The sequence below is a fragment of the Ovis aries genome, chromosome 2 (genome assembly GCF_016772045.2).
Source record: "Ovis aries strain OAR_USU_Benz2616 breed Rambouillet chromosome 2, ARS-UI_Ramb_v3.0, whole genome shotgun sequence".
Classification (NCBI taxonomy): domain Eukaryota; kingdom Metazoa; phylum Chordata; class Mammalia; order Artiodactyla; family Bovidae; genus Ovis; species Ovis aries.
The window spans coordinates 147,911,129-147,935,613 of NC_056055.1; the positions used below are offsets into that span (position 1 = coordinate 147,911,129).

Genomic DNA, 24,485 nt, shown 5'->3' on the forward strand with positions numbered 1-24,485 from the left:
ACAGATTTTGATATACTGCTAAAATATATATATAAACATAGAAACCTAAGTACTCTAGCTTGCTATAAAACACTTGAATTAAGCATTATTCACAATAGTCAAGATATGGAAATAACCTAGATGTCTGTCAATGGATGAATGGATTAAGAAACTGTAGTGTAAACATACAATAGAATATCATTCACCCTTAAAAAGGAAGGCAGTGTCACTGCAGCAACATGAATGAACCTGTAAGACATGCTAATCGAAACAAGCCAGACACAGGAAGACAAATACCGTGTGATTTATCTTCTGTGTGGAAGCTAGACGTCAAACACAGAAGCAGAGAGCAGAATGGCAGCTACCAGTGACTAGGGAGAGAGGGAAATGGGGAAATGTTGGATGAAGGGAACAAAGTTTCCCTTATGCAGGATCGATAACTGTGAAGTGCTAGTGTAGAACACAGTGACTATGGTTGATAATATCGCATTAAATAACTGAAATTTGCTGGGACAGTAGATCTTAATTATTTTCACCAAGTAAAAAGGTTCTTTATGTGAGGTGACATGTGTGTTAATTAGCTTGATTGTGGTAACCATTCACCGTGTATACATTCATCAAAATATATTTTATACCTTAAATATACAATTTTTATTTGTCAATTATACCTCAATAAAGCTAGAAAACAAAATAAACCAAGACATTTACATTAAATAGTAAATCTGTAATTTGAGACTGCTTTTCAAAATAATCATTAAACGTTTATTGAACACTTACTATGCATACAGTTATTTGGGAGAATCAAAGAAAGCTAAAGTTCTTGCCATTGCTGAGTTAGCAAGGTAAAAATTAAAGTTCATGAGCTATGTAACAATTCAATTAAAAGTTATCAAGTGACTAATACACAGAGTAAATATTACATGACCATTTTTATAAAAATAGTTATAACAGTCATTAGCACTGTTAATAAAATTAATAAAATGCTTTTGATGATCCTGATGGTTATGCTCAGAAAAAAATAGAATAACAATTAAGACAAATCGTTATGGCACTCAATGACTTAAAATTGTAAGTTTTTTTCATTATGTAGAATACCCTTTGGTGATAAGTGCTATTTCTGGTCAAGATTAGTGATTATTTATTGTAAACAGTGCTTTTACCTAATGAAAAATAATATTAAAATTTCTGCCAGACTGTTAACACCTAGTGCATAACTTAACAAAGAAAAAAAAAAGCACCTCAGGATTAGATTTGCTTTGTTTGATTGATTGCAAAGTATTTTTCACTGTACTCTGCTTGACCCTAAAACTTCTAATATTTAAAATTAACTCATGCCTAAGTAGATCAATTGTGCTATGAGTCTCTTAGAAATGTATGATTCAGGATTTGCTACTATATGGAATAAATATTGGACTTCCCTGGTGGCTCAGAGGTTAAAGGGTCTGCCTGGAATCCAGGAGACCCGGGTTTGATCCCTGGGTCGGGAAGATCCCCTGGAAAAGAAATGGCAACCCATTCTAGTACTCTTGCCTGGAGAATCCCATGGAGGGAGGAGCCTGGTAGGCTACAGTCCATGGGGTTGCAAAGAGTTGGACACGTTTTAATACGAAATTATTCAAGACTATAAAACATAGAGTAAATTATCATATTAAATAATTTAGAGATGAAATTATTGGGTAAGTGTAGGGGACACCAAGATGAGGGACAAAAGCAAGGAACTCTTAAAATATAATATCCTTATAGTTTATAAAAGGGGAATATAAATGGAAGATGCATTGCTGAAGGGATCAACCATGTCTAAATTCTGAACAACTGTAGCATTCTTTCTTGTTCAGCTCATCATTTCTTTTATTGGACAACTTAAATGAGCTCTCAGAAGTTCAGTAATCTTTTTTCTAAGGAAAAATACAACAGAATAAATGTTAACTATAACAGAAAAAAAATGAAAGTGAAGACATTTTAGAGCAAATGCCTAGGGTAAGAAGAAAGGTAGTAAAATATAGGTCAAAGGTGGAATTTTAAAAATTTTGATTCTGAAAAAAATACTTAATGAGGAAAAGTGAGAAAAATAGGCAACAGGTCAAGTACTTTTGTAAGAACTGTGTTTAGAGTTTTATAATCGTACAACAAAAAAGGTTTGTGTGTATCACTAACTGGCTCACTTACTAAAATGTGTTTCTCATGAAATGAACTAGAATTCATACAGTTTTATGCCGATGGTTATAATGGGATTTGAGCTTATACAGGTAGGTAAATTGGCAGAAGCTTTGGACTGTAATGTTTGTAACTGAGAATAGAAAAGAAACTAGAATGACTCAGATTTTAATCCTTAGTAAAAGCAGAATCTTTGCATTTTTTCAATTATGAGATTTGATTGACTCGAAGTAAAGGATGTAAATATAGATGAAAATAGGTATGCACAAATATTACAAGAGATTAAGAAAAACAGAGATATTCAACTATGAGGGGGGAGGAAGATATCATTAAAAAAAGAAAAGACAAATGTTTTTAAAGGTACAAGATTTAACTTCGATAGATGAAAAATATGTTGTCATTCACTTTCTTAAATGGAAGGAAGATAAGGAGAAAATGGAAGTTAAGAAAACTCTTTCTGAGGGAGACGCCAAAATTTTAAGGAAACTGACTTTGGTTTTCCCCCAAAGTTCAATATTTATAGCAAAATATTAACAAACATCCCCTCCCCCTCAACATATTCTGAACAGCTGGAGCAGGATTACGGAGTGAAGTAAAAGCATTCTTTACACAGAAGGCTGACTTAGTTCTGTCATATGGTTTAATTTAGGTCAACAATACTCTTACTTAATGTGCTTTCAGTTAATCTAGTCACATTATGCCATATATGTGTGCTTTTAGAGTAATTCAGGACTACTAACTATTGGAAAAGCTTAATAATGAAGGAAAAACCCCAGTTAACTTATGCATATTTGAATGGATGAAATAAAACTATCACTTTTGTAATAGTATTTATTTAAAATAATTTGCCTTAGTGGCAATAATTTTAACATTCAAAATGTCAAAAAGGACCTTATAGTAGTAAGATTCATGACATGTTTCACTTACCGAAACAGTTAGGTTCTCCCAAATTATGTCGGAGGCAGAAATATTGGACTCCCTCCATTCCTTCAATGTATTATTACTAGGATTATGTGGCTCCACACAGTTACATCTGCAAAGACAAAACAGTGTCTTTTATGAAATAAGTATCTTTTTGTGACCAGACTTAAAATAGATGTGTAAGTAGTCCTTCTTCCCCAATCACAGCCTCCCTCCATCTGAGAGATAAGTAGTTCGGTCATCCTAAATATTCCAAAACACACTATTTTCAGACATATGATATATATATTACTAGGACATTAGAGCATTTTTAATGTTTCCTGGAATGAGAGGTCATTCCCTCTCTGTTCCAGTCAGAGGAAATTTTTTAAAGTATAGGTTAGAACACAAGGCTTTGGGGGCCTTTTAAATCAAGATGCTTTCTAAATCTTACAACAACCATTTACCCCTAAATTATAAGTCAAGTGGGAAAAAATGATAAACATCCAAATGTATTTTTATAATTTTTGTATTTTTATTAATATTGTAAAAACATATATATGTATATATATATATTTCATATTCTAAAGATCACTTAGAATTATGCTATGTAATTTTAAATTAAAGCTAAGTTGAAGTAAGAACCCTGTGTATCTCAGGATATACTTTTCTTTGTGATGAGTGATAGTCTTATTAAAACTCAAACAATCAATATGCAAAAACTTTTTGAATAGCTACTATATATGCAAGGTAACAAGATAAATGCTGAGGGTAAGAGCAAACCAGTAGGAAAAGAAAATCAATTCTCTGTCATCCCCACACTCATTAGAAGGACTGATGCTGAAGCTGAAGCTCCAATACTTTGAGCACCTGATGCAAAGAGCCGACTCATTAGAAAAGACGCTGATACTGGTAAAGATTGAGGGCAGGAGGAGAAGAGGACAACAGAGGATGAGATGGTTGGATGGCACCACCGACTCAATGGGCGTGAGTTTGGGCAGACTCTAAGAGATAGTGGAGGACAAGGAAACCAGGCCTGCTGCAGTCCACACAAAGAGTAGGGGATGCAAAGAGTAGGACACAACTGAGTGACTGAACAACAGCTACATACAAGATAACATGATGAATGCTGAGGGTAAGAGCAGAAAGAATGGGAAAGATTTGGGCAATTCTTACTACTATGTAATAAAAAACAGCTTTTGATATCACATTCTTTATAACTTTGTAAGTAAATGAGAAGACACAAGCAAAGATTATCAACAAGTTAATGGTCTTAGATGTTAACTTCAATTTACAAATGGTTTGTTCAAAAAATTCGTTGTCTATTATTTGCCCTTCAGAGAGCATTTTCTTCTAGAAGCATTTTATAAAAATCGTATTTGGGCTCCCAGGTTAACCCACATATACTACAAAACTTAAAAATAGGTTGGACTGCTATTTTAGTGATATCAATTGAACTGTAGAACTCAACTACTATTATTTCTATAGGAAAACATATTACAGTTTCTACTTGATAAATTCCTTTGCCTGAGCTACAGTCTCTCTTTCTACATCAGGAATTTTAGTCTGTTCTTTTTTTATCACCACTCATTCATTTTTCAAAGCGTACTCAGTGTCTATTATTATAAGAAATTCTACTTGACTGGAGCAATACAGACAGGCCTGCACCTTTTCTCACTAAGGATGGTTAGAGTATTCCCACCTGGGCTCACTTGGGACTGGGGCACTAAAAACACAGAGGAGTCCAATGAGAAAGTTGTTAACGAGGATTTTAAGGGAATGAAAGAAGGAAGTATTAGCCACTATGAGTAGCTGCGGTGACCACTGTGGTATCAGAAGGAGGAGACATAGCAAGAGGGAAACAAAGGTCTTTGAAAGGCAGTAATAGTCATTCACTAATGCAATTTGTTCAAATCTATAGGTTCCCAAGTCCCGGAGTGCTGCTGCTGCTAAGTCGCTTCAGTCGTGTCCAACTCTGTGCGACCCCATAGACGGCAGCCCACCAGGCTCTCCGGTCCCTGGGATTCTCCAGGCAAGAACACTGGAGTGGGTTGTCATTTCCTTCTCCAATGCATGAAAGTGAAAAGTGAAAGTGAAGTCCTTCAATCGTGTCCGACTCTCAGTGACCCCATGGAGTGCAGCCTACCAGGCTCCTCCGTCCATGGGATTTTCCAGGCAAGAGTACTGGAGTGGGCTGCCATTGCCTCTGCTCCATACCAAAGTCCTGGATTAGTTGTACATAATCACAGAACACAGGCCTTTGTATCAGAAAGCTCTGTGCTTTACTGGTTGTGTGGCATGGGCAAGTTATTTAAGCACTCTAAACCTTGGTTTCCTCATAAAGTAAAATGAGGACTGAAATGCCTACCTAGTAGAGCTATTATGAAGAATATGTAACATGATATATACTAAATGGCATGTATATGTTTATGCATTTTGTAATTGTTGCTCCTATCATCATCATGATTATCATCATTATTCTCTGGTTCATTTTTTGGTTTTTCATAAGATGTAATAAAACTGTTAACTTTCCATTGATGTAATACAAAAAAGAACAATAGGCTTTTCTCTAACATGCTGATATTCTTTTTTGTTTCCAATTCTTTAAAGAGAATTAAATTCTGACCAGCATTAAAGTAGTTTCACTACTATTACTAAGGATCTATCAAAAGAAAGAAAATTCCCATTCAATTTTGACTCTGGGTCATTATTAGATCACTAGGCAAATATAGTAAAGATAATATATGAATAGAGAGAATAATTTCATTTTAAGAATAGCTTAAATTATTAAAATTACATTAAAACCATTAAATCACTGATTATTTTCTAAAATTAAAAATCAGATTTGGCTTCTAGCTTAAAAAAGAGGACTGAATACACATGTTTATTTTGTTATGACCTAGAATTCACTAAGCTAAGGAATAATATAAAAAGAGACATGAGGAGATACATCAAAAAGAGAGATATGTAAACAAACAGAATATGAAAGTCATATGAAAATAGGATTTTTGAAAAAGCAGAACAGAAGAGCAATAATAACAGTACCTTTTAATTTAATCCCTAAACTAGGTTGTCACATGAATATATCGAGACACAAGTGACATGGCCAAGTTTACACAGCTAGAAACTCCAGAGCCAGAATTTAAACCTAGGTAGTGCTCTCTTACTCACTCACTCACTCATAAATATATGTATATATTTATATATAAACAGATATATGTAATTATATATAAAAATAAAATTTATAAATTTATATAGGATATATATATATATGTGTGTGTGTATATATATATATATTCTTCCAACTGCAGTAAAAGAGGGAGCTGTCCTGATGAGTAAAATATCAAGGAGGGTCTTGACTAAGAGAAGAGTTTATACTCAAAAAAGAAACAGAGTAAAAAGAGGAAGCCAAAAACATGAGAACTAGTTTAAAGTTTGACTATACAATAGTTGATACCAGAAATCCATCCCCAACTGCTACAGACTTACATACATACCACTCCAAGAATAGCCTCAGTCTTTTCTCTAAGCAATACCATCAACACTGTAAGGCAAAATTACTTTGGACCTAGAGGTCTTTATCGAATGAAATCATCAAATCAAATGTAAGGAAGAATGAAAAAAGAATGTTTATTCTTTGCAGATTCTAGCTTTTTTGTGCATGTGTCATTAATTAGAAAGCATAACTTGTAAGGAAACAAAGAAGATATAGGATGAAGGAAAGAGGGCTTCCAACCTAAGAAGGCAGTGAAAGGACTCTCGGAATGGCAAATGTAGCAGAGCCCAAGAGTAAATCACAGGGGGAGTGAATCACAAGATGGACGAATGCAAAGTTCCACTCTCTCCCCCACAGAAACTGCAATTTAACAAAGTACATTCCAAATACTGCAATGAGAATTCTAGAATCTAGTCAAGATGTTGCCATACCAGAATGCAAAGCTGTGAAAAGCCACATTCAAATGGATAAGAAGAGCAATTTCACTTCAATTGCCTCAGCCCCTTTTCTAAGCTGGCACAGCTCAGCAATGGTAGAGAATAACCTGGCTCACACTTTTTACCCTGGGGGTGAAGAAAAAAGTAGACGCTGTATCTGACATTCCAGCTCTTCAGAGGGCTACTGAGGAACTGGTAACTGTCTTGTCTAATTCAGAGTACTGACAGAACCATTGTAGTCTGGATGCCTTGGTGCCACTGAGAACAAAGAAGAATGGGTAAATTGGCATTCAGGGACTAGGATGGCTCAATGCAGTTAGGGGTAGAACAATCTGAGGCTTCTCCCTCTGGAAGGACTGAAAGGAGCGTATGTCTGATGTTCAGGCTCTTTAGAAGAATGCAGAAGGGGCTGGTATCTGTCTCACCTAATTCAGGCTGCTGATGAGGAGTCAGCATACAGCAGACATCTGGAGGTCTCTGAGAACATGGGACACCATAGCAGCTTGCTACTGAAAAACCAGGACTTCCTAGGCGGCGCAGTGGTGAAGAATCTGCCTGCCAATGCAGGACCTGCAGGAGATGCAGGTTCAATCCCTGAGTCAAGAAGATCCCCTGGAACAGAAAATGGCACTCCACTACAGTATTCTTGCCTGGGAAATTCCATGGACAGAGGGCCTGACAGGCCACAGTCCATGGGGTCATGAAGAACTAGACACAACTCAACACCAACACACATCGTAAAACCAGAGAACTTGCAGTACGACAGAGTGACCCCAGGTAGAGCAAAAAATTATGAGTCCCTGGAAAAAGAAATCAGCCAGCTCTACCTAATTGAGAAATTGCACACATAGGCTCAAAGAATTTGCATTCCCTTCCCTCTAAGAAAAGGCCAGTCTATAAAGGCTATGAGATGTGGCTTTTATTTCAAGTGTGCCAATCCTAAAACAAAGTTATGGGATACATGAAGAAACAGGGAAACATGGCCCATACAAAAGAATGCTGCTGCTGCTGCTGCTGCTAAGTCGCTTCAGTCGTGTTCAACTCTGTGCGACCCCATAGACGGTGGCCCACCAGGCTCCCCCATCTCTGGGATTCTCCAGGCAAGAACACTGGAGTGGGTTGCCACTTCCTTCTCCAATGCATGAAAGTGAAAAGTGAAAGTGAAGTCGCTCAGTCGTGTCTGACTCTTAGTGACCCCATGGACTGCAGACCACCAGGCTCCTCAGTCCATGGGATTTTCCAGGCAAGAGTACTGGAGTGGGTTGCCATTGCCTCTCTGTACAAAAGAATAAAATAAATCAAATTTATCTTAAAGAAATGGAGGCATATAAATTACCTGACAGAGAATTAAAATAACCATTATAATGATGCACTATGAGATCAAGATGACACATAAACAAAGTGAAAATATCAGCAAAAAATAAAGTATTAAAAAGAACAAAACAGAGAATTTGGAGTGAAAGAATACAATAATTGAAGTAAAAAAATTCAGTAGGAGGATTTAACACTAGGTTCAATTAAGCTGAAGAAAAAAATCAGTGAACTTGAGGACAAGTCACTTGAAATTATCCAGTCAGAAGACTAGATCAGAAAAAAGAATGAAACAGAGTGAATAAAGTCTGAGGAACACATGGGATATCATCAGCAAATCAATATATGCATCATGGGACCCTGGAAGAACAAAGAGTATAAGTGATAGAAAACTTATTTAAAGAAATAGTGCCCTGAAACTTTCCAAAACTAAGGAAGGAAATTATATCCATATTTAAGAAATCCAGTGGATTCCAACCATAGTAAATCCAAACAAATCCACAGTAAGAGACATTCTAATCAAACTGTCAAAAGAGAAATACAGAGAAAATTCTAACAGCAACGAGAGAAAAGTCAATCACCATGTGCAAAAGAAGTCCCATAATACCATCAGTGAATTTTTCAGCAGGAACTCTACAGGCCAGAAGGCAGTGGGATGATATATTCAAGGTGCTAAAAGGGAAAAACTGCCAACCAAGAACACTATATGTGGCAAAAAAAAAAAAAAAAAAAGTGGTACTTGAAAAATGAAGGAAAAAGAAAACCTTCCCATGTTTAAAGGAAAAAAAACAAATGCTGAGGGAGTTCATCATCACTATAACTGCCTACAAGAAATGCTAAAGGGATTCCATCAAGCTCAAACAAAAGGATGCTGAACAACACAAAAGCATATGAAAGTATAAAGCTTGCTGCTGCTGCTGCTGCTGCTACCGCTAAGTCACTTCAGTCGTGTCCGACTCTGCAACCACAGAGACGGTAGCCTACCAGACTCCCCCACCCCTGGGATTCTCCAGGCAAAAACACTGGAGTGGGTTGCCACTTCCTTCTTCAATGCATGAAAGTGAAAAGTGAAAGTGAAGTCACTCAGTCGTGTCTGACTCTTAGCAACCCCATGGACTGCAGCTTACCAGGCTCCTCCGTAAATATACAAATACAAAATACTGTAATACTGGTACATGAATCACTTTTAATTCTGGTATAGGGGTTGAAGGACACAAGTATTTTTAAAAACTATTACTATAAAAATATGTTAATGGATGCATAATTTAGAAGGATATAATGTTTTGACATCAATAATACAGAAAGTATAAGGAAGAGGGAGTCAATGTGAAGAGCATTTGTATGCAATAAAGTTAAGTTTTATCAGCTTAAAATAGATTGTTGTAAATATACGATGCTTTATGTAAGCCCCATGGTAACCATCAAGAAAGTACCATTTTGTGTAGAACATCCACAAAAGAAAATTAAAAGGGATCAAAACATATCACTACCAAAAGAAATCAACAAAACACAAAGGAAGGAAAAAAGAGAGGAAAGGGGGTGAAGGATAAATATAAGACAGAAACAACTAACAACATGGCAATAGTAAGTTCTTCTCTATCAATAACTACTTAAATGTAAATGGATTTTACTCCCTAATCAGAAGATATAGATGGATTAGAAATGGATTAAATGGATTAGAAAAAATCCAACTATATGCTATCTAGAAAAGATTTTTGATTTAGGAACACACATAGAGTGAAAGTTAAAGTATAGAAAAAAATATGCAAATAGTAACTGAAAGAGACCAGGGGCCAGGGTGGGCCATAATCATATTAGACAAAATAGACTTTAAGTCAAAAACTGTCAAAAGAGACAAAGAAGGACATGATAAATAATAAAAGAGTCAATTAATTGGGTAGATACAACAATTAAAAAGATATATGTATCTAATAGCAGAGCACCAAAATATAGGAAGGAAACACTGACAGAATTGAAGGGAAAGATAGATAATTACACAATAATATTAGGAGATTTTAATACCTCACTTTAAATAATGGATAGAATTCAGATAGAAGATGAATAAGGAACCGCGAACTTCCAGATGTTCAAGCTGGTTTTAGAAAAGGCAGAGGAACCAGAGATCAAATTGCCAACATCTGCTGGATTATGGAAAAAGCAAGAGAGTTCCAGAAAAACATCTATTTCTGCTTTATTGACTATGCCAAAGCCTTTGACTGCGTGGATCACAATAAACTGTGGAAAATTCTGAGAGAGATGGGAATACAGACCACCTGACCTGCCTCTTGAGAAATCTGTATGCAGGTCAGGAAGCAACAGTTAGAACTGGACATGGAACAACAGACTGGTTCCAAATAGGAAAAGGAGTACGTCAAGGCTGTATATTGTCACCCTGCTTATTGTCACCACCCTTATGGCAGAAAGTGAAGAGGAACTAAAAAGCCTCTTGATGAAAGTGAAAGAGGAGAGTGAAAAGGTTGCCTTAAAGCTCAACATTCAGAAAACAAAGATCATGGCATCAGGTCCCATCACTTCATGGGAAATAGATGGGAAACAGTGGAAACAGTGTCAGACTTTATTTTTTTGGGCTCCAAAATCACTGCAGATGGTGATTGCAGCCATGAAATTAAAAGACGCTTACTCCTTGGAAGAAAAGTTATGACCAACCTAGATAGCATATTCAAAAGCAGAGACATTACTTTGCTGACTAAGGTCTGTCTAATTAATTCTGGTATAGGGGTTGAAGGACAAAAGTATTTTTAAAAACTATTACTATAAAAATATGTTAATGGATACATAATTTAGAAGGGTGTAATGTTTTGACATCAATAACACATCAAGGCTATGGTTTTTCCAGTAGTCATGTATGGATGTGAGAGCTGGACTGTGAAGAAGCTGAGCACCGAAGAATTGATGCTTTTGAACTGTGGTGTTGGAGAAGACTCATGAAAGTCCCTTGGACTGCAAGGAGATCCAACCAGTCCATTCTGAAGGAGATCAGCCCTGGGATTTCTTTGCAAGGAATGATGCTAAAGCTGAAACTTTGGCTACCTCATGAGAAGAGTTGACTCATTGGAAAAGACTCTGATGCTGGGAGGGATTGGGGGCAGGAGGAGAAGGGGATGACAGAGGATGAGATGGCTGGATGGCATCACGGACTCGATGGACGTGAATCTGAGTGAACTCCAGGAGACGGTGATGGACAGGGAGGCCTGGCGTGCTGCGACTCATGGGGTCACAAAGAGTCGTACATGACTGAGCGACTGAACTGAACTGAAGGAAACAGAGGATTTGTAAAATACTATAGACCAAATGAACCGAATATCATATACAGGGCATTTCATCCAACAGCAGCAGAATATACAGTCTTTTCAAGCACACACAAACCATTCTCCATAAGAGATCACATTTTAGGTCACAACCTAGACTTAACAAATTTGAGAAGACTGAAATCAAAGTAAGTGTACTTTCAAAGCACAGTGCAATGAAACTAGAAATCAAAAACAGAAGGAAACTAAAAAATTCAAAAATATATGGAAATTAAGCAATGCATTCTTGAACAACCAATAAGCCAAAGAAGATATCAAAAGAGAAATTAGAAAGTATCTGAAGACAAATGAAAACAAAAAGATACTAAAACTTATAGGATGCAGCAAAAGCAGCACAAAAAGGGAAGTTTATAGCAATAATTGCCTATATTAAAAAGATGAAAATTGACAAATAAACAACCTAACTTTAAAACACAGGAGACTAAAAAAATAAAAACAAATGAATCCCCAAGCAGAAGGAAGGAAATAATAATCATCAGAACAAAAATAAATGAAATAGAAAATAGAAAAACAATAGTAGAGATCAATGAAAATGCATTGTGTTTTTTTTTTTTTCAAAAAATCAACAAAATTGACAAACTTTTAGCTAGATGAAGAAAATAATTAAGAAGACTCAAAATTATTAGAGAGGAGATATTACAACTAATGCCACAGAAATTAAAAAGATTATAAGAGAGTACTATGAGAAATTCCAAACCAACAATTTGGATAGCCTGGAAGAAATGGATAAATTCCTAGAAACATGCAATCTACCAAGACTGAATTATGAAGAAATAGAAATTCTGAACAGACCTATAACTAGCAAGGAGACTGAATGGGTAATCAAAAACCTCCCAACAAAGAAAAGCCCGTGACCAGATGGTTTCACTGGCGAATTCTACCATACATTTAAAGAACTGGTGCCAATCCTCAAGCTCTTCCAGAAACTGAAGAGGAGGGAACACTTCCAAACTCATTTTATGAAGCCAGAATTATCCTGATACCAAAGAAAAAGACATCAAAAGAAAACTAAAAAACAATGTCCTTAATGAATATAGGTGCAAAAATCTTCAACAAAATATTAGCAAACTAAATTCAACAACACATTAAAAGGATCATACACCATAACCAAGTGGGATTTATCCCTGGAACACAAGAATGGTTCAACAAACAAATATCAATCATTGTATTACACCACATTAATGGAACAAGGATAAAATCACATGATCAACTCAATAGATGCACAAAAAAGCATCTGATAAATTCAACATCCTTTCATGATAAAAGTACTCATCTAACTAGGAGTAGAAGGACATTATCTCAACATAATAAAATCCAGTATGACAAGCCCACAACTAACATAATAAACAATGGGGAAAAACCAGAAGTTTTTTCTCTAAGATAAAGAACAAAACAAAGATGCCCATTCCTGCCATTTCAATTCAAAACAGTACTGACGGTCCTAGTTAAAGCAATTCAATTAAGGGGAAAAAAAAGCATCCAAACTGGAAAGGAAGAAGGGAAAATTATCTCTACTTGCAGATTATATAATCTAATATAAAGAAAAGTCTAAAGATCACCCACACACACACATACACACACACACAGTAAGAATAAATGAATTCAGCAAAGTTGCAGGGTCAAAATCAACATTAAAACATTAAAAAACTCAGCAGAGTTTCTATAAACTAGCAATGAATAATCTAAAAAGGAAATTAAGAAAACAAACCCATTTACAATAGCATCAATAAGAATAAAATACTTAGAAATAAATTTAACCAAAAATGTGAAAGACCTGTACACTTAAAACTACAAAGCACTGCTGAAAGAAATTAAAGAGGACACATATAACTGAAAAGAAAGAAATGTGTTCATGAACTGCAAGATTTAACATTGTTAAAAATACCCACATTACTCAAGGGGATCTACAAATTCAGTGCAATCACTACCAAAATATCAATGACATTTTTTATAGAAATAGAAAAATTAATCCTAAAATTCATGTAAAACCATGAAAGATTCTGAACAGTCAAAACAATCTTGAGCAAAAAGAACAAAGTTGGAAGTCTCACACTTCCTAATTTCAAAATATATAGCAAAGCTAGAGTAATTAAAAAAACAAAACACCACAGTATGGTACTGGAACAAAGACAGGTACATAGACCAATAGAACAGAACAGAGGGCCCAGAAATAAACCTTCACCTATGCAGTCAAAGATCTTCGACAAGAAAGGCAAAACTACACAATGTGGAAATGTTGAAGTCTCTTCAACAAATAATGCTGGGAAAACTGGATATCCACAAGCAAAAGAATAAAACTGGACCTTTTATCATACACAGAAATCAATTCAAAATGAATATAAGACTTAAACATTAGACCTGAGACCGGAAACTAAAAATTTTCTAGAAGAAAACGGGGGAATGCTTTATTGCATTGGCCTTAACAATGATTTCTTGGATATGACACCAAAACACAGGTAATATAAGCAAAAAAAAAAAAAAATAGCCAATCGGACTACATTAAACTAAAAAGCTTTTACATAGCCAGGAAACAATAAGCAGAGTGAGGAAATACCTGCAAACTAAATCTGGTAAGATATTAATATCCAAAATGTATAAGGAGTAACTACAACTCAACAGCAATAAAACATATGTTTAATGGTGCAGCCATCATGAAAAATACTATATAGTTTCCTCCAAAAAATAAAAAGAGAGTTACAGGATCCAGAAATCTCATTTTTGGATGCAAAGAGACTTGGATCTTGAAGACATAGTGTATTCCCATATTCACTGCAGCATTGTTCAAAATAGCCAAGAAGTGGAAACAATCTAAATATCCATCAACAACTGAACTTTGTTTAAAGTGTAATTATATATACAATAGAATATTATTCAGCCATTAAAAAAAAAGAAGGAAATTCTCTCATATGCAGCAACATGGATGAACATTGAGGATATTGTGCAAAGTGAAATAGCCAGCCACAGAGGGCAAATACTACATAATTCCACTTACATGAGGTATTTAAAGTAGTAAAACTTATAGAAAGTAGAATTGTGTTTTCCAAAGATGGGAAGAGAGAAATAAGGAGTTGCTTCAAAGGGTATAGAACTTTAGTTACGCACCATGAAAAAGTTCTAGAGATCTGCTGTGCCACATCTGTTGTACTATATACTTATACTTTTAATAAGCAATTAACAGGGTAGAATTATTGAATTCTTGAGAAAGCTTGAGGACATTCGAGCATGGAAGGCTGGAGAAAGGACAGTTAGCAATACAAGGTGGGGGCTGGGGGGAAGCTTTACAAGAAAAACATGTTCCAAGCAGGAAGAAAACTGAAGTATATATAATGATTTTGAGCAGCTCATGAAATGTTCAAAGGAAAATTCATTTTCTCATGATGTTATGAACATTGTTGGGGTTTTTTTTTCTAGTAATAAAATATATTTATTAAGATATAATTAGAAGCTAATAAGCTCAGAAGTATAGTTTGCATGAAACACACCTTCTATAGGCAGGGTTTATTACCTCCTCACTGGCTAAAAAACATGAAGCTTTAGTTTTCATGGACTTTTTCCTTCCCCTTTTAGATTTCTGAGAAATTAAAAAGAATTTACAGAAAGGTACAGAAGTTTCTCTTCAGATGTTTGATGAAAAACAAGAAAAATAGCACATTTAGTGTTAGTGACAGAGAGCAAGTCTGGAGCACCTACAGTTGAAAAGCAGAATACATTTTTGCTCCCACTTACACAGTTATGTTAGAACATGGGCACAGGAGGATTTTTCCAGATTAAATATCTAAAGCCAATTGTTTGTTCTGTAACTTTTGTTTAAATGACACTCATGAAGTTTTTAAAGTCCAATAGGTAACCAAAGCCAAGTGAAACTATGTACCACCAACTATTTCAGAACTGTAGAACTTCAATGCCCTCCCCATCCCCCCACCCCACAAAAACATAAAAGGAAACAAAGAAAATATTTCCCAACACCCCACAGAGGCTGCTTATTCCTGGCAAGACATGCAAATCATATTCGCTAAAAAAAAAAAAAAAATAGAGAGACCCCTGCAAACTTCAAGGCATTTTATCCAGCATTCTCGCAGGGTTCAAAGTATAACCAAAAGATCAAGGGAGGAGTGGGGGAAAATGTTGAATCATTCTGGGTTCCCCGATATTAGTGTATACTTTAGTCACAGAACAAGATACAGAGATCTTTTAAAGTGGATTTGCCTTTCCAGTGGGTCATTAGTTGCCCAAGGTGATGACAGCAGGAACTTTAGAACCACGCTTGTTAATAAGTCCATATTCATTAATCACTTGCATTCACACTTAAAAACAAAAACTAAAAACAAAACAAAACTATTCAGTACCGGAGATTAAATAACCATGTGTAGTCTCTTGAAATAAATTTGTTTCCTTAAGAAGTCTAATTACTTTCAGTTGCCTTTTTTTAAATAACTATATATATATAATGTATATATATATATATTTGTATATATTATCCTGTGATTCTACTTATGGTTCCTCTGCTGCGTTGAAGATCTAGGAGCATAAAAGCCTTGTGTCCCCCATGAACGGTGGCTCTAATGCTGCAGAAAGGTTACAAATAGGCAGTCTGGTCCTTCATTGATCTGGACTATCCATGGCTTCATTGTAAGTGATTATCCTTTTGGGATCTTGCTTCTGCAAATTCCAAACAGATTCCATTTCTTTAGTGTGATATACAATAGCAGCCCTCAGGTCAAAAGAACCCCAGCTATCATTCCTTTCTAGGCCTCTCTGGTATCTCTGTTCTTTGGCGGAGCCTAACAAAGTGTTCGTAGGAGACGCCAGAGGATTTTGATTTTCTATCTCATAGTCCTTTGAGTGAAACACTAAAGCACCTTGACTACTGGTGTCTGCTTTCTGCAGGTCACCTATATGACTGGGTTCCAAGGATAAGGCTCCACTCTCACTAGTAGTCCCAGATTTTAGAATGCTACCCAGAACTTGAGGACTAGTCCGTTTTTCCAGCTCATATGCCTTGGGAAACACAGGATGCTCAGTTCCTGAGGGGATTATTTCAGCACCCTGTGAAACCAAAGTGGCAGGATATTCCCCTTGAAATGTCACCTCCATCACTTTATGATCTGATGACTTCCCAGTAACAGTTTCAGGGCCAGCACTGGGTTCATTGATAAATGATAAACCCCACTGATTCTGGAAGATATCTCCCAGGTTTTGCTGATCTGTCTGAGAGGGTAGATCCACTTGTGCTGTGCTCAACAGCACAGTTTGCATATTTGAAGGGTAGATAAAAAGGCCGGACTTAATTTGTTCAACAGCTGCTGAAGTCAGACTCATGTCTTGGAGGACTGAATCAGTCCCAGAAGAGATGGGTGTTAGAGTATTAGCAGCAGTAGTTAGCAGTGGCTGACCCCCTGGAGAATACACACTTGCATCAGTCCCTGCTATAACTGGCCCATTAGAAAAGCTGGCCGAAGTAACAGATTTCAGCACTGACATAGGGACCTGGGATAATCGACTTGAAGCTTGGGTCTGAGTTTCCCCAGTAGATGATGAGGAGGATGAAGATGAAGATGGTGACACAGAAGAGTTCTGTACAGTTTTGTTGAGGTTTTCCTTAACTTTGCTTGCATAACTTATTTTAGGAACGATTTTAGCACTGCTATTGTCCACTGGAAAAACTGGGGGTGGTTTAAACAGGGTCCACGAGTCCTCTTTGGAGGCAACAGCAGAAGTATGCTTTCCTTTGGGCCGATCATCAAACTTTTTGCTGCTCACACCAGGCTTAATATCAGAGCTTTTCCGAAGCATATCACCCACAGCAGGTTTTCCTCGACTTGTTCCTCCAGGCCCAGTTTCATACTTCCAAATAGGCTTTGAACCATCTACTCGACTTCCCTTTTGTTCACTGTAGTCAGGCTTGAAAGTTTCAAGTCCCTGTTTTAAGGTTGGGACATTGGTCTCTTGTTGCATTATTTTGTCCTGCACTAAATTAAGGTTTTCACAACCCTTGGCACTATTGCGCCTAGCTTTCCTTTTTTTAGGAGTGGTATATCCGCTCTCAGATCCACTACCATCATTATCTGCTCCTTTGCCCATATAACCATTAGTAATATAGCCAGAATTATTTGTTACAACACCATTTGGAATTGCTACAGTATCAGTCTTGTCTATAGATTGGTTCTCTCCGGATTTATTTTCATAAGACTTCCCATTCTTTTTGTCCATACTGTTTTTCTGAATAAAATTCCTGGTTTTAATTCCTGCTTTCCCAAAGGTGCTGGACTTTACAGTCTGCTTCAGATTAGTGTCTACAACTTGTTGGTTGCCATTGAGGACCCTGGAAATAGGGTTGGTAGCTTCCTCAGAACCCAGGCTCTTTAAAGATATTTCTCTTTCTCCAGCATTACCATTTAGTTCACCATAGCCTGTTTTCTTCTTCGGCGTTTCCTGGTGCTGCTGGAGGGCGTGTTTCTGCTCATGTTTCAGCGGCTTTGGCTGGGCCTTGGGGCTGCCCTCGGCTCCATGCTGCAGGTATTGGTGAGGCTGCTGGTGATGGTGGTGGTGATGGTGGTTGTGGCTGTGGTTGTAGAAATAATAATGGTGATGGTGGTGCGGCTGCTGTTGCTGCTGCTGGGGGTGATGGTGCGGATGGTGGTGGCTGTGATGGTGCTGAGACTGTGGCTGGCCGGGCTTCTCCTCCATTGAAAGCGGCTGGGACTCTCTGGCTGAGGCTGCGGGCTGCTGCACCGTCAGGATCTCCATTGTTGGGTTTTTATTCTTCACGATACATATTTTCAGTTTTTAGGACTTGCTGAAGGGGTTACCACATACAGTCAGTTATTAGGCTCCATTAACTGCCGGGTGATTACTCTATTGTTTGTTGTTTTTTTTAATCAAGATTTTTTAAAAATTGATTTATTTATTTTAATTGGAGGCTAAGAAACCTAGGGCATAAAACACTCTGGTTTCATGATGCAATTAAACTCTAGCTTCTTTGTAACTGAGGTTACTGTTTGAGGTTTTCTGACCCCAAGAGGACTTTCCTTAGCTGTCTCTTTCCCTGGTTCTCTCTGGTATAGTAACTGCCCTGTTGTTTAGTCTGTCTCTCATAAAGCTACCTATCTTCTCTTAATTGCTTCTTAACAAAACGTCCAATACTTTTAAAATTTAGTAAAAATTTTATTTTATATGAGAGTAGAGTTGATTTACAGTGCTGTGTTAGTTTTAGGTGTACAGCAAAGTGATTCACTTATACGTATACAGATACCCATTTCCTTTCAGATTCTTTTCCCATATGGGTTATTATAGAATACTGTACTGAGTACAGTTCTCTATGTTATACAGTAGGTTTTTGTTGATTATGTTATACACAGTAGTCTGTATGAGTTGATTCCAAACTCCTAATTTATCTCTCTCAACTTTCCTCATTGGTATCCCTAAGTTTGTTTTCAAAGTCTGTGAGCCAGTTTCTGCTTTGGAAATGTTCTTTTTTTTTTTTTTTTTAGATTCCCCATAAAAGTGGTTTATGCCCTTAAAACAACTGCTATTATTGCTTCCCAAAATGATTTTTTTTTTTTACCAGTACAGTTGTTTCACCAGTGTGAGGGTCCTTAGAGTTCCTTATGATACCGTTCTGAAAGAACATTGTTTTCTGAATGCCAAAGGAGTCACAGTGCTAGAGCCATAGAGAAGAAAATGTAACCTAGGCACACTACCTGACTAGAGGGAGAAATACTCATATCAATAAACTATGTAAAGGTTTTTAAAATGTGGGTTTAGAAAAACATTTTAGAACTGATCTTTACACAAATTTAGTGCAGTTTAGTTGCTCAGTTGTCTCCAACTCTCTGTGGCCCCATGGACTGCAGCACACCAGGCTTCCCTGTCCATCACCAACCCCCAGAGCTCACTCAAACTCATGTCCATTGAGTCGGTGATGCCATCCAACCATCTCATCCTCTGTTGTCCCCTTCTGCTCCTGCCTTCAATCTTTCCCAGCATCAGGGTCTTTTATAAGGAGTCAGCTCTTTGATCAGGTGGCCAAAGTACTGGAGCTTCAACTTCAGCATAGTCCTTCCAGTGAATATTCAGGACTGATTTTCTTTAGGATGGACTGGTTGGATCTCCTTGCTGTCCAAGGGACTCTCAAGAGCCTTCTCCAACACCAAGTTCAAAAGCATCAATTCTTTAGTGCTCAGCTTTCTTTATGGTCCAACTCTCACATTCATACATGACTACTGGAAAACCATAGCTTTGACAAGATGGACCTTTGTTGGTAAAGTAATGTCTCTGCTTTTTAATATGCTATCTAAGTTCATCATAGCTTTTTTTTCCAAGGAACAAATGTCTTTTAATTTCATGGCTGCAGTCACCATCTGCAGTGATTTTGGAGCTCAAGGAAATACAGTCTCTCATTGTTTCCATTGTTTCCCCATCTATTTGCCATGAAGTGATGGGACTCAATGCCATGATCTTCGTTTTTTGAATGCTGAGTTTTAAGCCAGCTTTTTCACTCTCCTCTTTCACTTTCATCAAGAGTTTCTTCAGTTCCTTTGCTTTCTGCCATAAGGGTGGTGTCAACTTCATATCTGAGATTATCGATATTTCTCCAGGCAATCTTGATTCCAGTTTGTGCTTCATCCAGCCTGGCATTTCTCATGATGTACTCTGCATATAAGTTAAATAAGCAGGGTGACAATATACAGCCTTGACATACTTCTTGTGCAATTTGGAACCAGTCCGTTGTTCCATGTCCAGTTCTGATTGGTGCTTCATGACCTGCATACAGATTTCTCAGGAGGCAGGTAAGGTGGTCTGGTACTCCCATCTTTTTAAGAATTTTCCACAGTTTGTTTTGATCCATACAGTCAAAGGCTTTGGCATAGTCAATAAAGCAGAATACATGTTTTTCTGTAACAATCTTGCTTTTTCAATGATCCAGTGGATGTTGGCAATTTGATCTCTAGTTCCTCTGCCTTTTCTAAATCCAGCTTGAACATCTGGAAGTTCTCGGTTCAGTTACTGTTGAAGCCTCACTTGAAGAATTTTGACCTTTTATTTGCTATTTGCATGTGAGATTAGGCAAATTACTTAACACTTAACTTTGGTTACAGAATAAAAGACCACCACAATAGAATAAGAGGTAGGGAGATAGGAGGAGGAACAGAGAATTGCAAGGAAAGATAGATTTATTTATCTCTTCCTACAAGTGTAAAAAATGAATAAATGGCAACCTCAATTAAATAGCCTTGGGAGACCAGATAGGGGAGCCTCACATCCTGAGATAAAAGCAGACCTGAATAATAAGAAGAAACATTTCCTCTTCTTCTCTGGCAACAGCTCATCCAATTCAGCCAATGAAATGCCACGGACTGTTTGGTCACTATGGCCCTCCTAACTTCATTTCCCCCTTTAGAAGAGTTCTCCTTTCCATTCTTGCAGGGAGCTTACTTACATGTTGCTATGGTTGCAGATCCCAAATTGAAATTCTTTGCAGGTCCTGAATAAATTCTTTTTTAAATTATTTTGCTAGAGAAATAACTGGTAGTCTATTTGTTGTAGGTCAACAATTTAATGGCCTTTAGAGAGGATCCCCAGAAAGCCCCCAAGAGCTCTGAAGCTGGTGAGCCAACAGGTGTGGTACCAACATTGAGCCTATTGCTTCTCACTGCTTTTCTCACCAACCCTGTTGTTTGAGGGTGGGTCTTTCTCCTGGATCTGAGCTTCCATCTACTTTGCATTTTGAAGCTCTCCAGGTTTTACTCAGTATCTATTTTAAGGTTTCTTCCATTCTGGTTAAGGCCTTGTTCTGTATGTGAGTATTCATTTGGCACTTTGGTCTGATTTTTGAAATCAGACTGTTCCAGCTGGAACTGGCTAGCTTTCGGCCCATTCCTTTTGGAACATGGGATGTTTCACTGGAGTTGTGCCGATTCAGCCTTTGGCCCCATTCCATTTTGAATAGGGGCTGTTAGATTGGAACTGTGCAGAGCAGCTTTTGGCCTGGCTCCTCTGGGACCAGACTGTTCCCTTACAACTGGCTGGTATTAGGCCTGCAGGCTATTTGCACTGTTTACGCTATCTGAGCTATTTGAGTTGTTTGAGCTGTTTGAAAATTATTCTCTTACTCTAGAGAAAACCCTCCAAGATTTGGGATCCCAGTTATCTAAATATTTTGAGGGTACCCCTCTTACAGGGACTCCAGCCAATTTTTATTTGAAAACCATGATTCTTCTTCAGGCACATTTCTAACTAAATGTATTGACCCAATCAAAGACAATGTATAGTATCTATGGCCATTATGAGAAATTTCTGAAGTCCCCTTAACTTTTCTTAAGGCTGAATTGGACAACCACAGCTCTAAATTTCCAAAACTGAATGGAATTCATATTTCAATCAGTCATTTGTGTCTTTCAAACGTTATCAGGAGCTTAAATTTACCACACCACATAATAAGATTTGAAGATTTACTGAGGCAAACAAAGATAAAATGGCTTCCTGAGCCTCATGATCTCCCTTGGCTTCTTATCTCAAGCCTCACCTCTTGTGCTATCTTCCTCCTTTCCTGCTGTGCTATATACAGCTCCTCTATTTGGTGGCTCCGATGGAAAGAATCTGCCAGCAATGCAGACCTGGATTCCATCCCTGGGTGGCAATGATCCCCCTGAGGAAGGGAACGGGAACTCACTCCAGTACTCCTGCCTGGAGAATTCCATAAATATAAGAGCCTGGTGGGCTACAGGCCATGGAGTTGCAACGAGTTGGACATGACTGAGTGACTAACACACAATCTATATACACTTAGTTCCTCCATATTAATTCTCTCAATGAAGTTTCCTTTTTCTCTGAAACAACACACTCTCCCTTTCCTCTGAACGTGTCCCTTAAAATTAAACCTTCTAAGGATCCAGAAGCTAAATGCTTAATTTCTTCTACTCCTTGGATTAAAGCAGAACTGCCAGCCATAGCCAAAGATTTTCCCAAAAATAAATTAAGATTCTCACAGATTTGCTCAGGGATTTAATACTCAGTCAAATTTATCAACTAAGTTTCTCTGACTAATATCAACTAGTTCATATACTTGTCATGATGACCAGACTCAGCATTAGATGAAAAATGCCAACTGGGAAAATCCTGAAAGGTCTCTAGAATTACAAACAGAGAGCAGCCCACTAACATTATATGATCGTGCTAAGCTGCTTCAGTCGTGCCTGACTTTGTGTGACTCTATGGACTGTAGCCTGCTAGTCTCCTCTGTCCATGGGTTCTTGAGGCAAGAATACTGGAGTGGATTGCCATGGTCTCCTCCAGGCTATCTTCCCAATCTAGGGATCAAAGTCCCATCTCTTATGTCTCCTACATTGGCAGGTGGATTCTTAACCACTAGTGCCATCTCGGAAGCCCCTGGGCTTGAAACATGGATTTTCTAAATTTCATGCCCATCATTTGAAAAGTGATGGTGTTGGACTTTTAAGTACATGATTAACTATTTTCTTGTTAACTCTTTGCCTGAGATAGTTGAACCTCAATTTCCTCCTAAGGCCTTAAATGATACAGTGATAATAAAGATAGATACAGTCCTTGTCTTGTAGAGCTTGGGGTTGAGTGACAGTAAAAGCTGACATTATTTTTATAGGCCCAGTACTGTGTTAAGTGCATCATATGCACTATTTCATTTAGTCACACAACCCTACCAACCTAGGGATTGAACCCGCACCTCTTATGTCTCCTGCACTGGCAGGCAAGTTATTTACCACAAGTGCCACCTGAAAAGCTAATTATATGATCAGGCTCAGGCAATTACTAGGTGTCTTCATAGGACAGTTCCTAGGGCTTTTCCAAAGCTTATTAACTGAAACGAAATTCGGTCCTATACACAAAATCCTAATAACTGTTCATTACTATTACAATCAATTTCAGATTATTTTTAAAGAAAATTCTGGTCTTCCTTCAGATGTTCATTTCACCAAGGTAGCTTTTAACTCTGTATTTATTAGTGGGATGACCCTGGATCTTTCCCTTCTAGTATGAAGGAACAGGATGGAATAGGAGACTGTTTTTACTCTAGATTTAATCTGGCAAACCAGCTCTTTCATGGTCTAGATGAGCAACCTAAAAAGAAGACTGCTAAAATTCTTAATCTTCAACTCCAGCAAATTAAATCCCCTTAATGAAACCAAAACCCTCCTAGTTTCTGCTAGTATTACAAAGGGAATATTGGAAAGGAGATTGTTACAAATTTACCTTCAGCCCTCTAACCAGCCTTTCCAATGTCCACTCAATTCTCAATGATGTAACTCTGAGGGACTACAGGGGCTCTCCCCAATCTTCTTCCTAACAGATTTAAAGAAACCTTTCTTCAGACTGAGGATGACACTCTCCCAGTCCTAAATGACAAGAGAACCACACTCCGGGTCCTCAATCCGACTACAACAAAGCAGCCTCTGCCTTGGTGTACTAAAACAGTCCAAACAGTGGGCATCTCTAGTGAACCTCAAGAGGTTCCTGTCTCTGACGCTATTTCCTTTTGTTTAAACTCTTTGAGAGATACACACCCTTTCTTCTTAGTTCTTCCACCTCTAAGCATTTGCTAGGCTGAGACTTCTTATAGAACTATCATGCCAGAATTTCTTTCTCCCAAAAGGAGTAAATAATTCTAGAACTTCACAGTAGTCGTCTAGGAAGCCAAGAAGATGATTTAAATGGCTCTTTGGAATTTTTTACTTGTTCTCTCTCTGATGGTGCTACAGCTGAATTCAGGAAACACTGATCCTTTCTCCCTCTCGAATCAGCTACCATCCTTCTCGTGGAGAAAATCTCCAACTAATATTGGCAAAATTCATAGCAAAACTCCCATAAAGATTCAAATACATCCTTCAAAAGTTCTTCCTGGAA

General features: G+C 37.5%; 2 protein-coding genes across 12 annotated transcripts in view; both read right to left on the reverse strand.

Annotated features, from left to right (window-relative positions):
• The window catches only part of SLC4A10 (solute carrier family 4 member 10), a 347,928-nt gene that overhangs the window by 45,534 nt on the left and 277,909 nt on the right, over positions 1 to 24,485 (reverse strand). For all 11 annotated transcript variants that reach the window (XM_060411136.1, XM_060411135.1, XM_060411134.1 and 8 more), the window contains one exon: positions 3,061 to 3,166. In XM_060411136.1, the coding sequence (XP_060267119.1) occupies positions 3,061 to 3,166 (106 nt within the window). The remainder of the gene's footprint in view (positions 1 to 3,060; positions 3,167 to 24,485) is intronic.
• On the reverse strand, positions 15,651 to 18,368 carry LOC114113178 (FMR1-interacting protein NUFIP2-like). The gene has a single exon (XM_042243812.2). It carries the CDS (start codon positions 18,351 to 18,353, stop codon positions 16,206 to 16,208), a length of 2,148 nt encoding a protein of 715 aa, XP_042099746.1. The 5' UTR covers positions 18,354 to 18,368; the 3' UTR covers positions 15,651 to 16,205.

Coding starts and splice junctions, on each gene's coding strand:
- LOC114113178 (XM_042243812.2), bottom strand. CDS start 18,353: ATGGAGATCCTGACGGTGCAGCAGCCCGCAGCCTCAGCCAGAGAGTCC.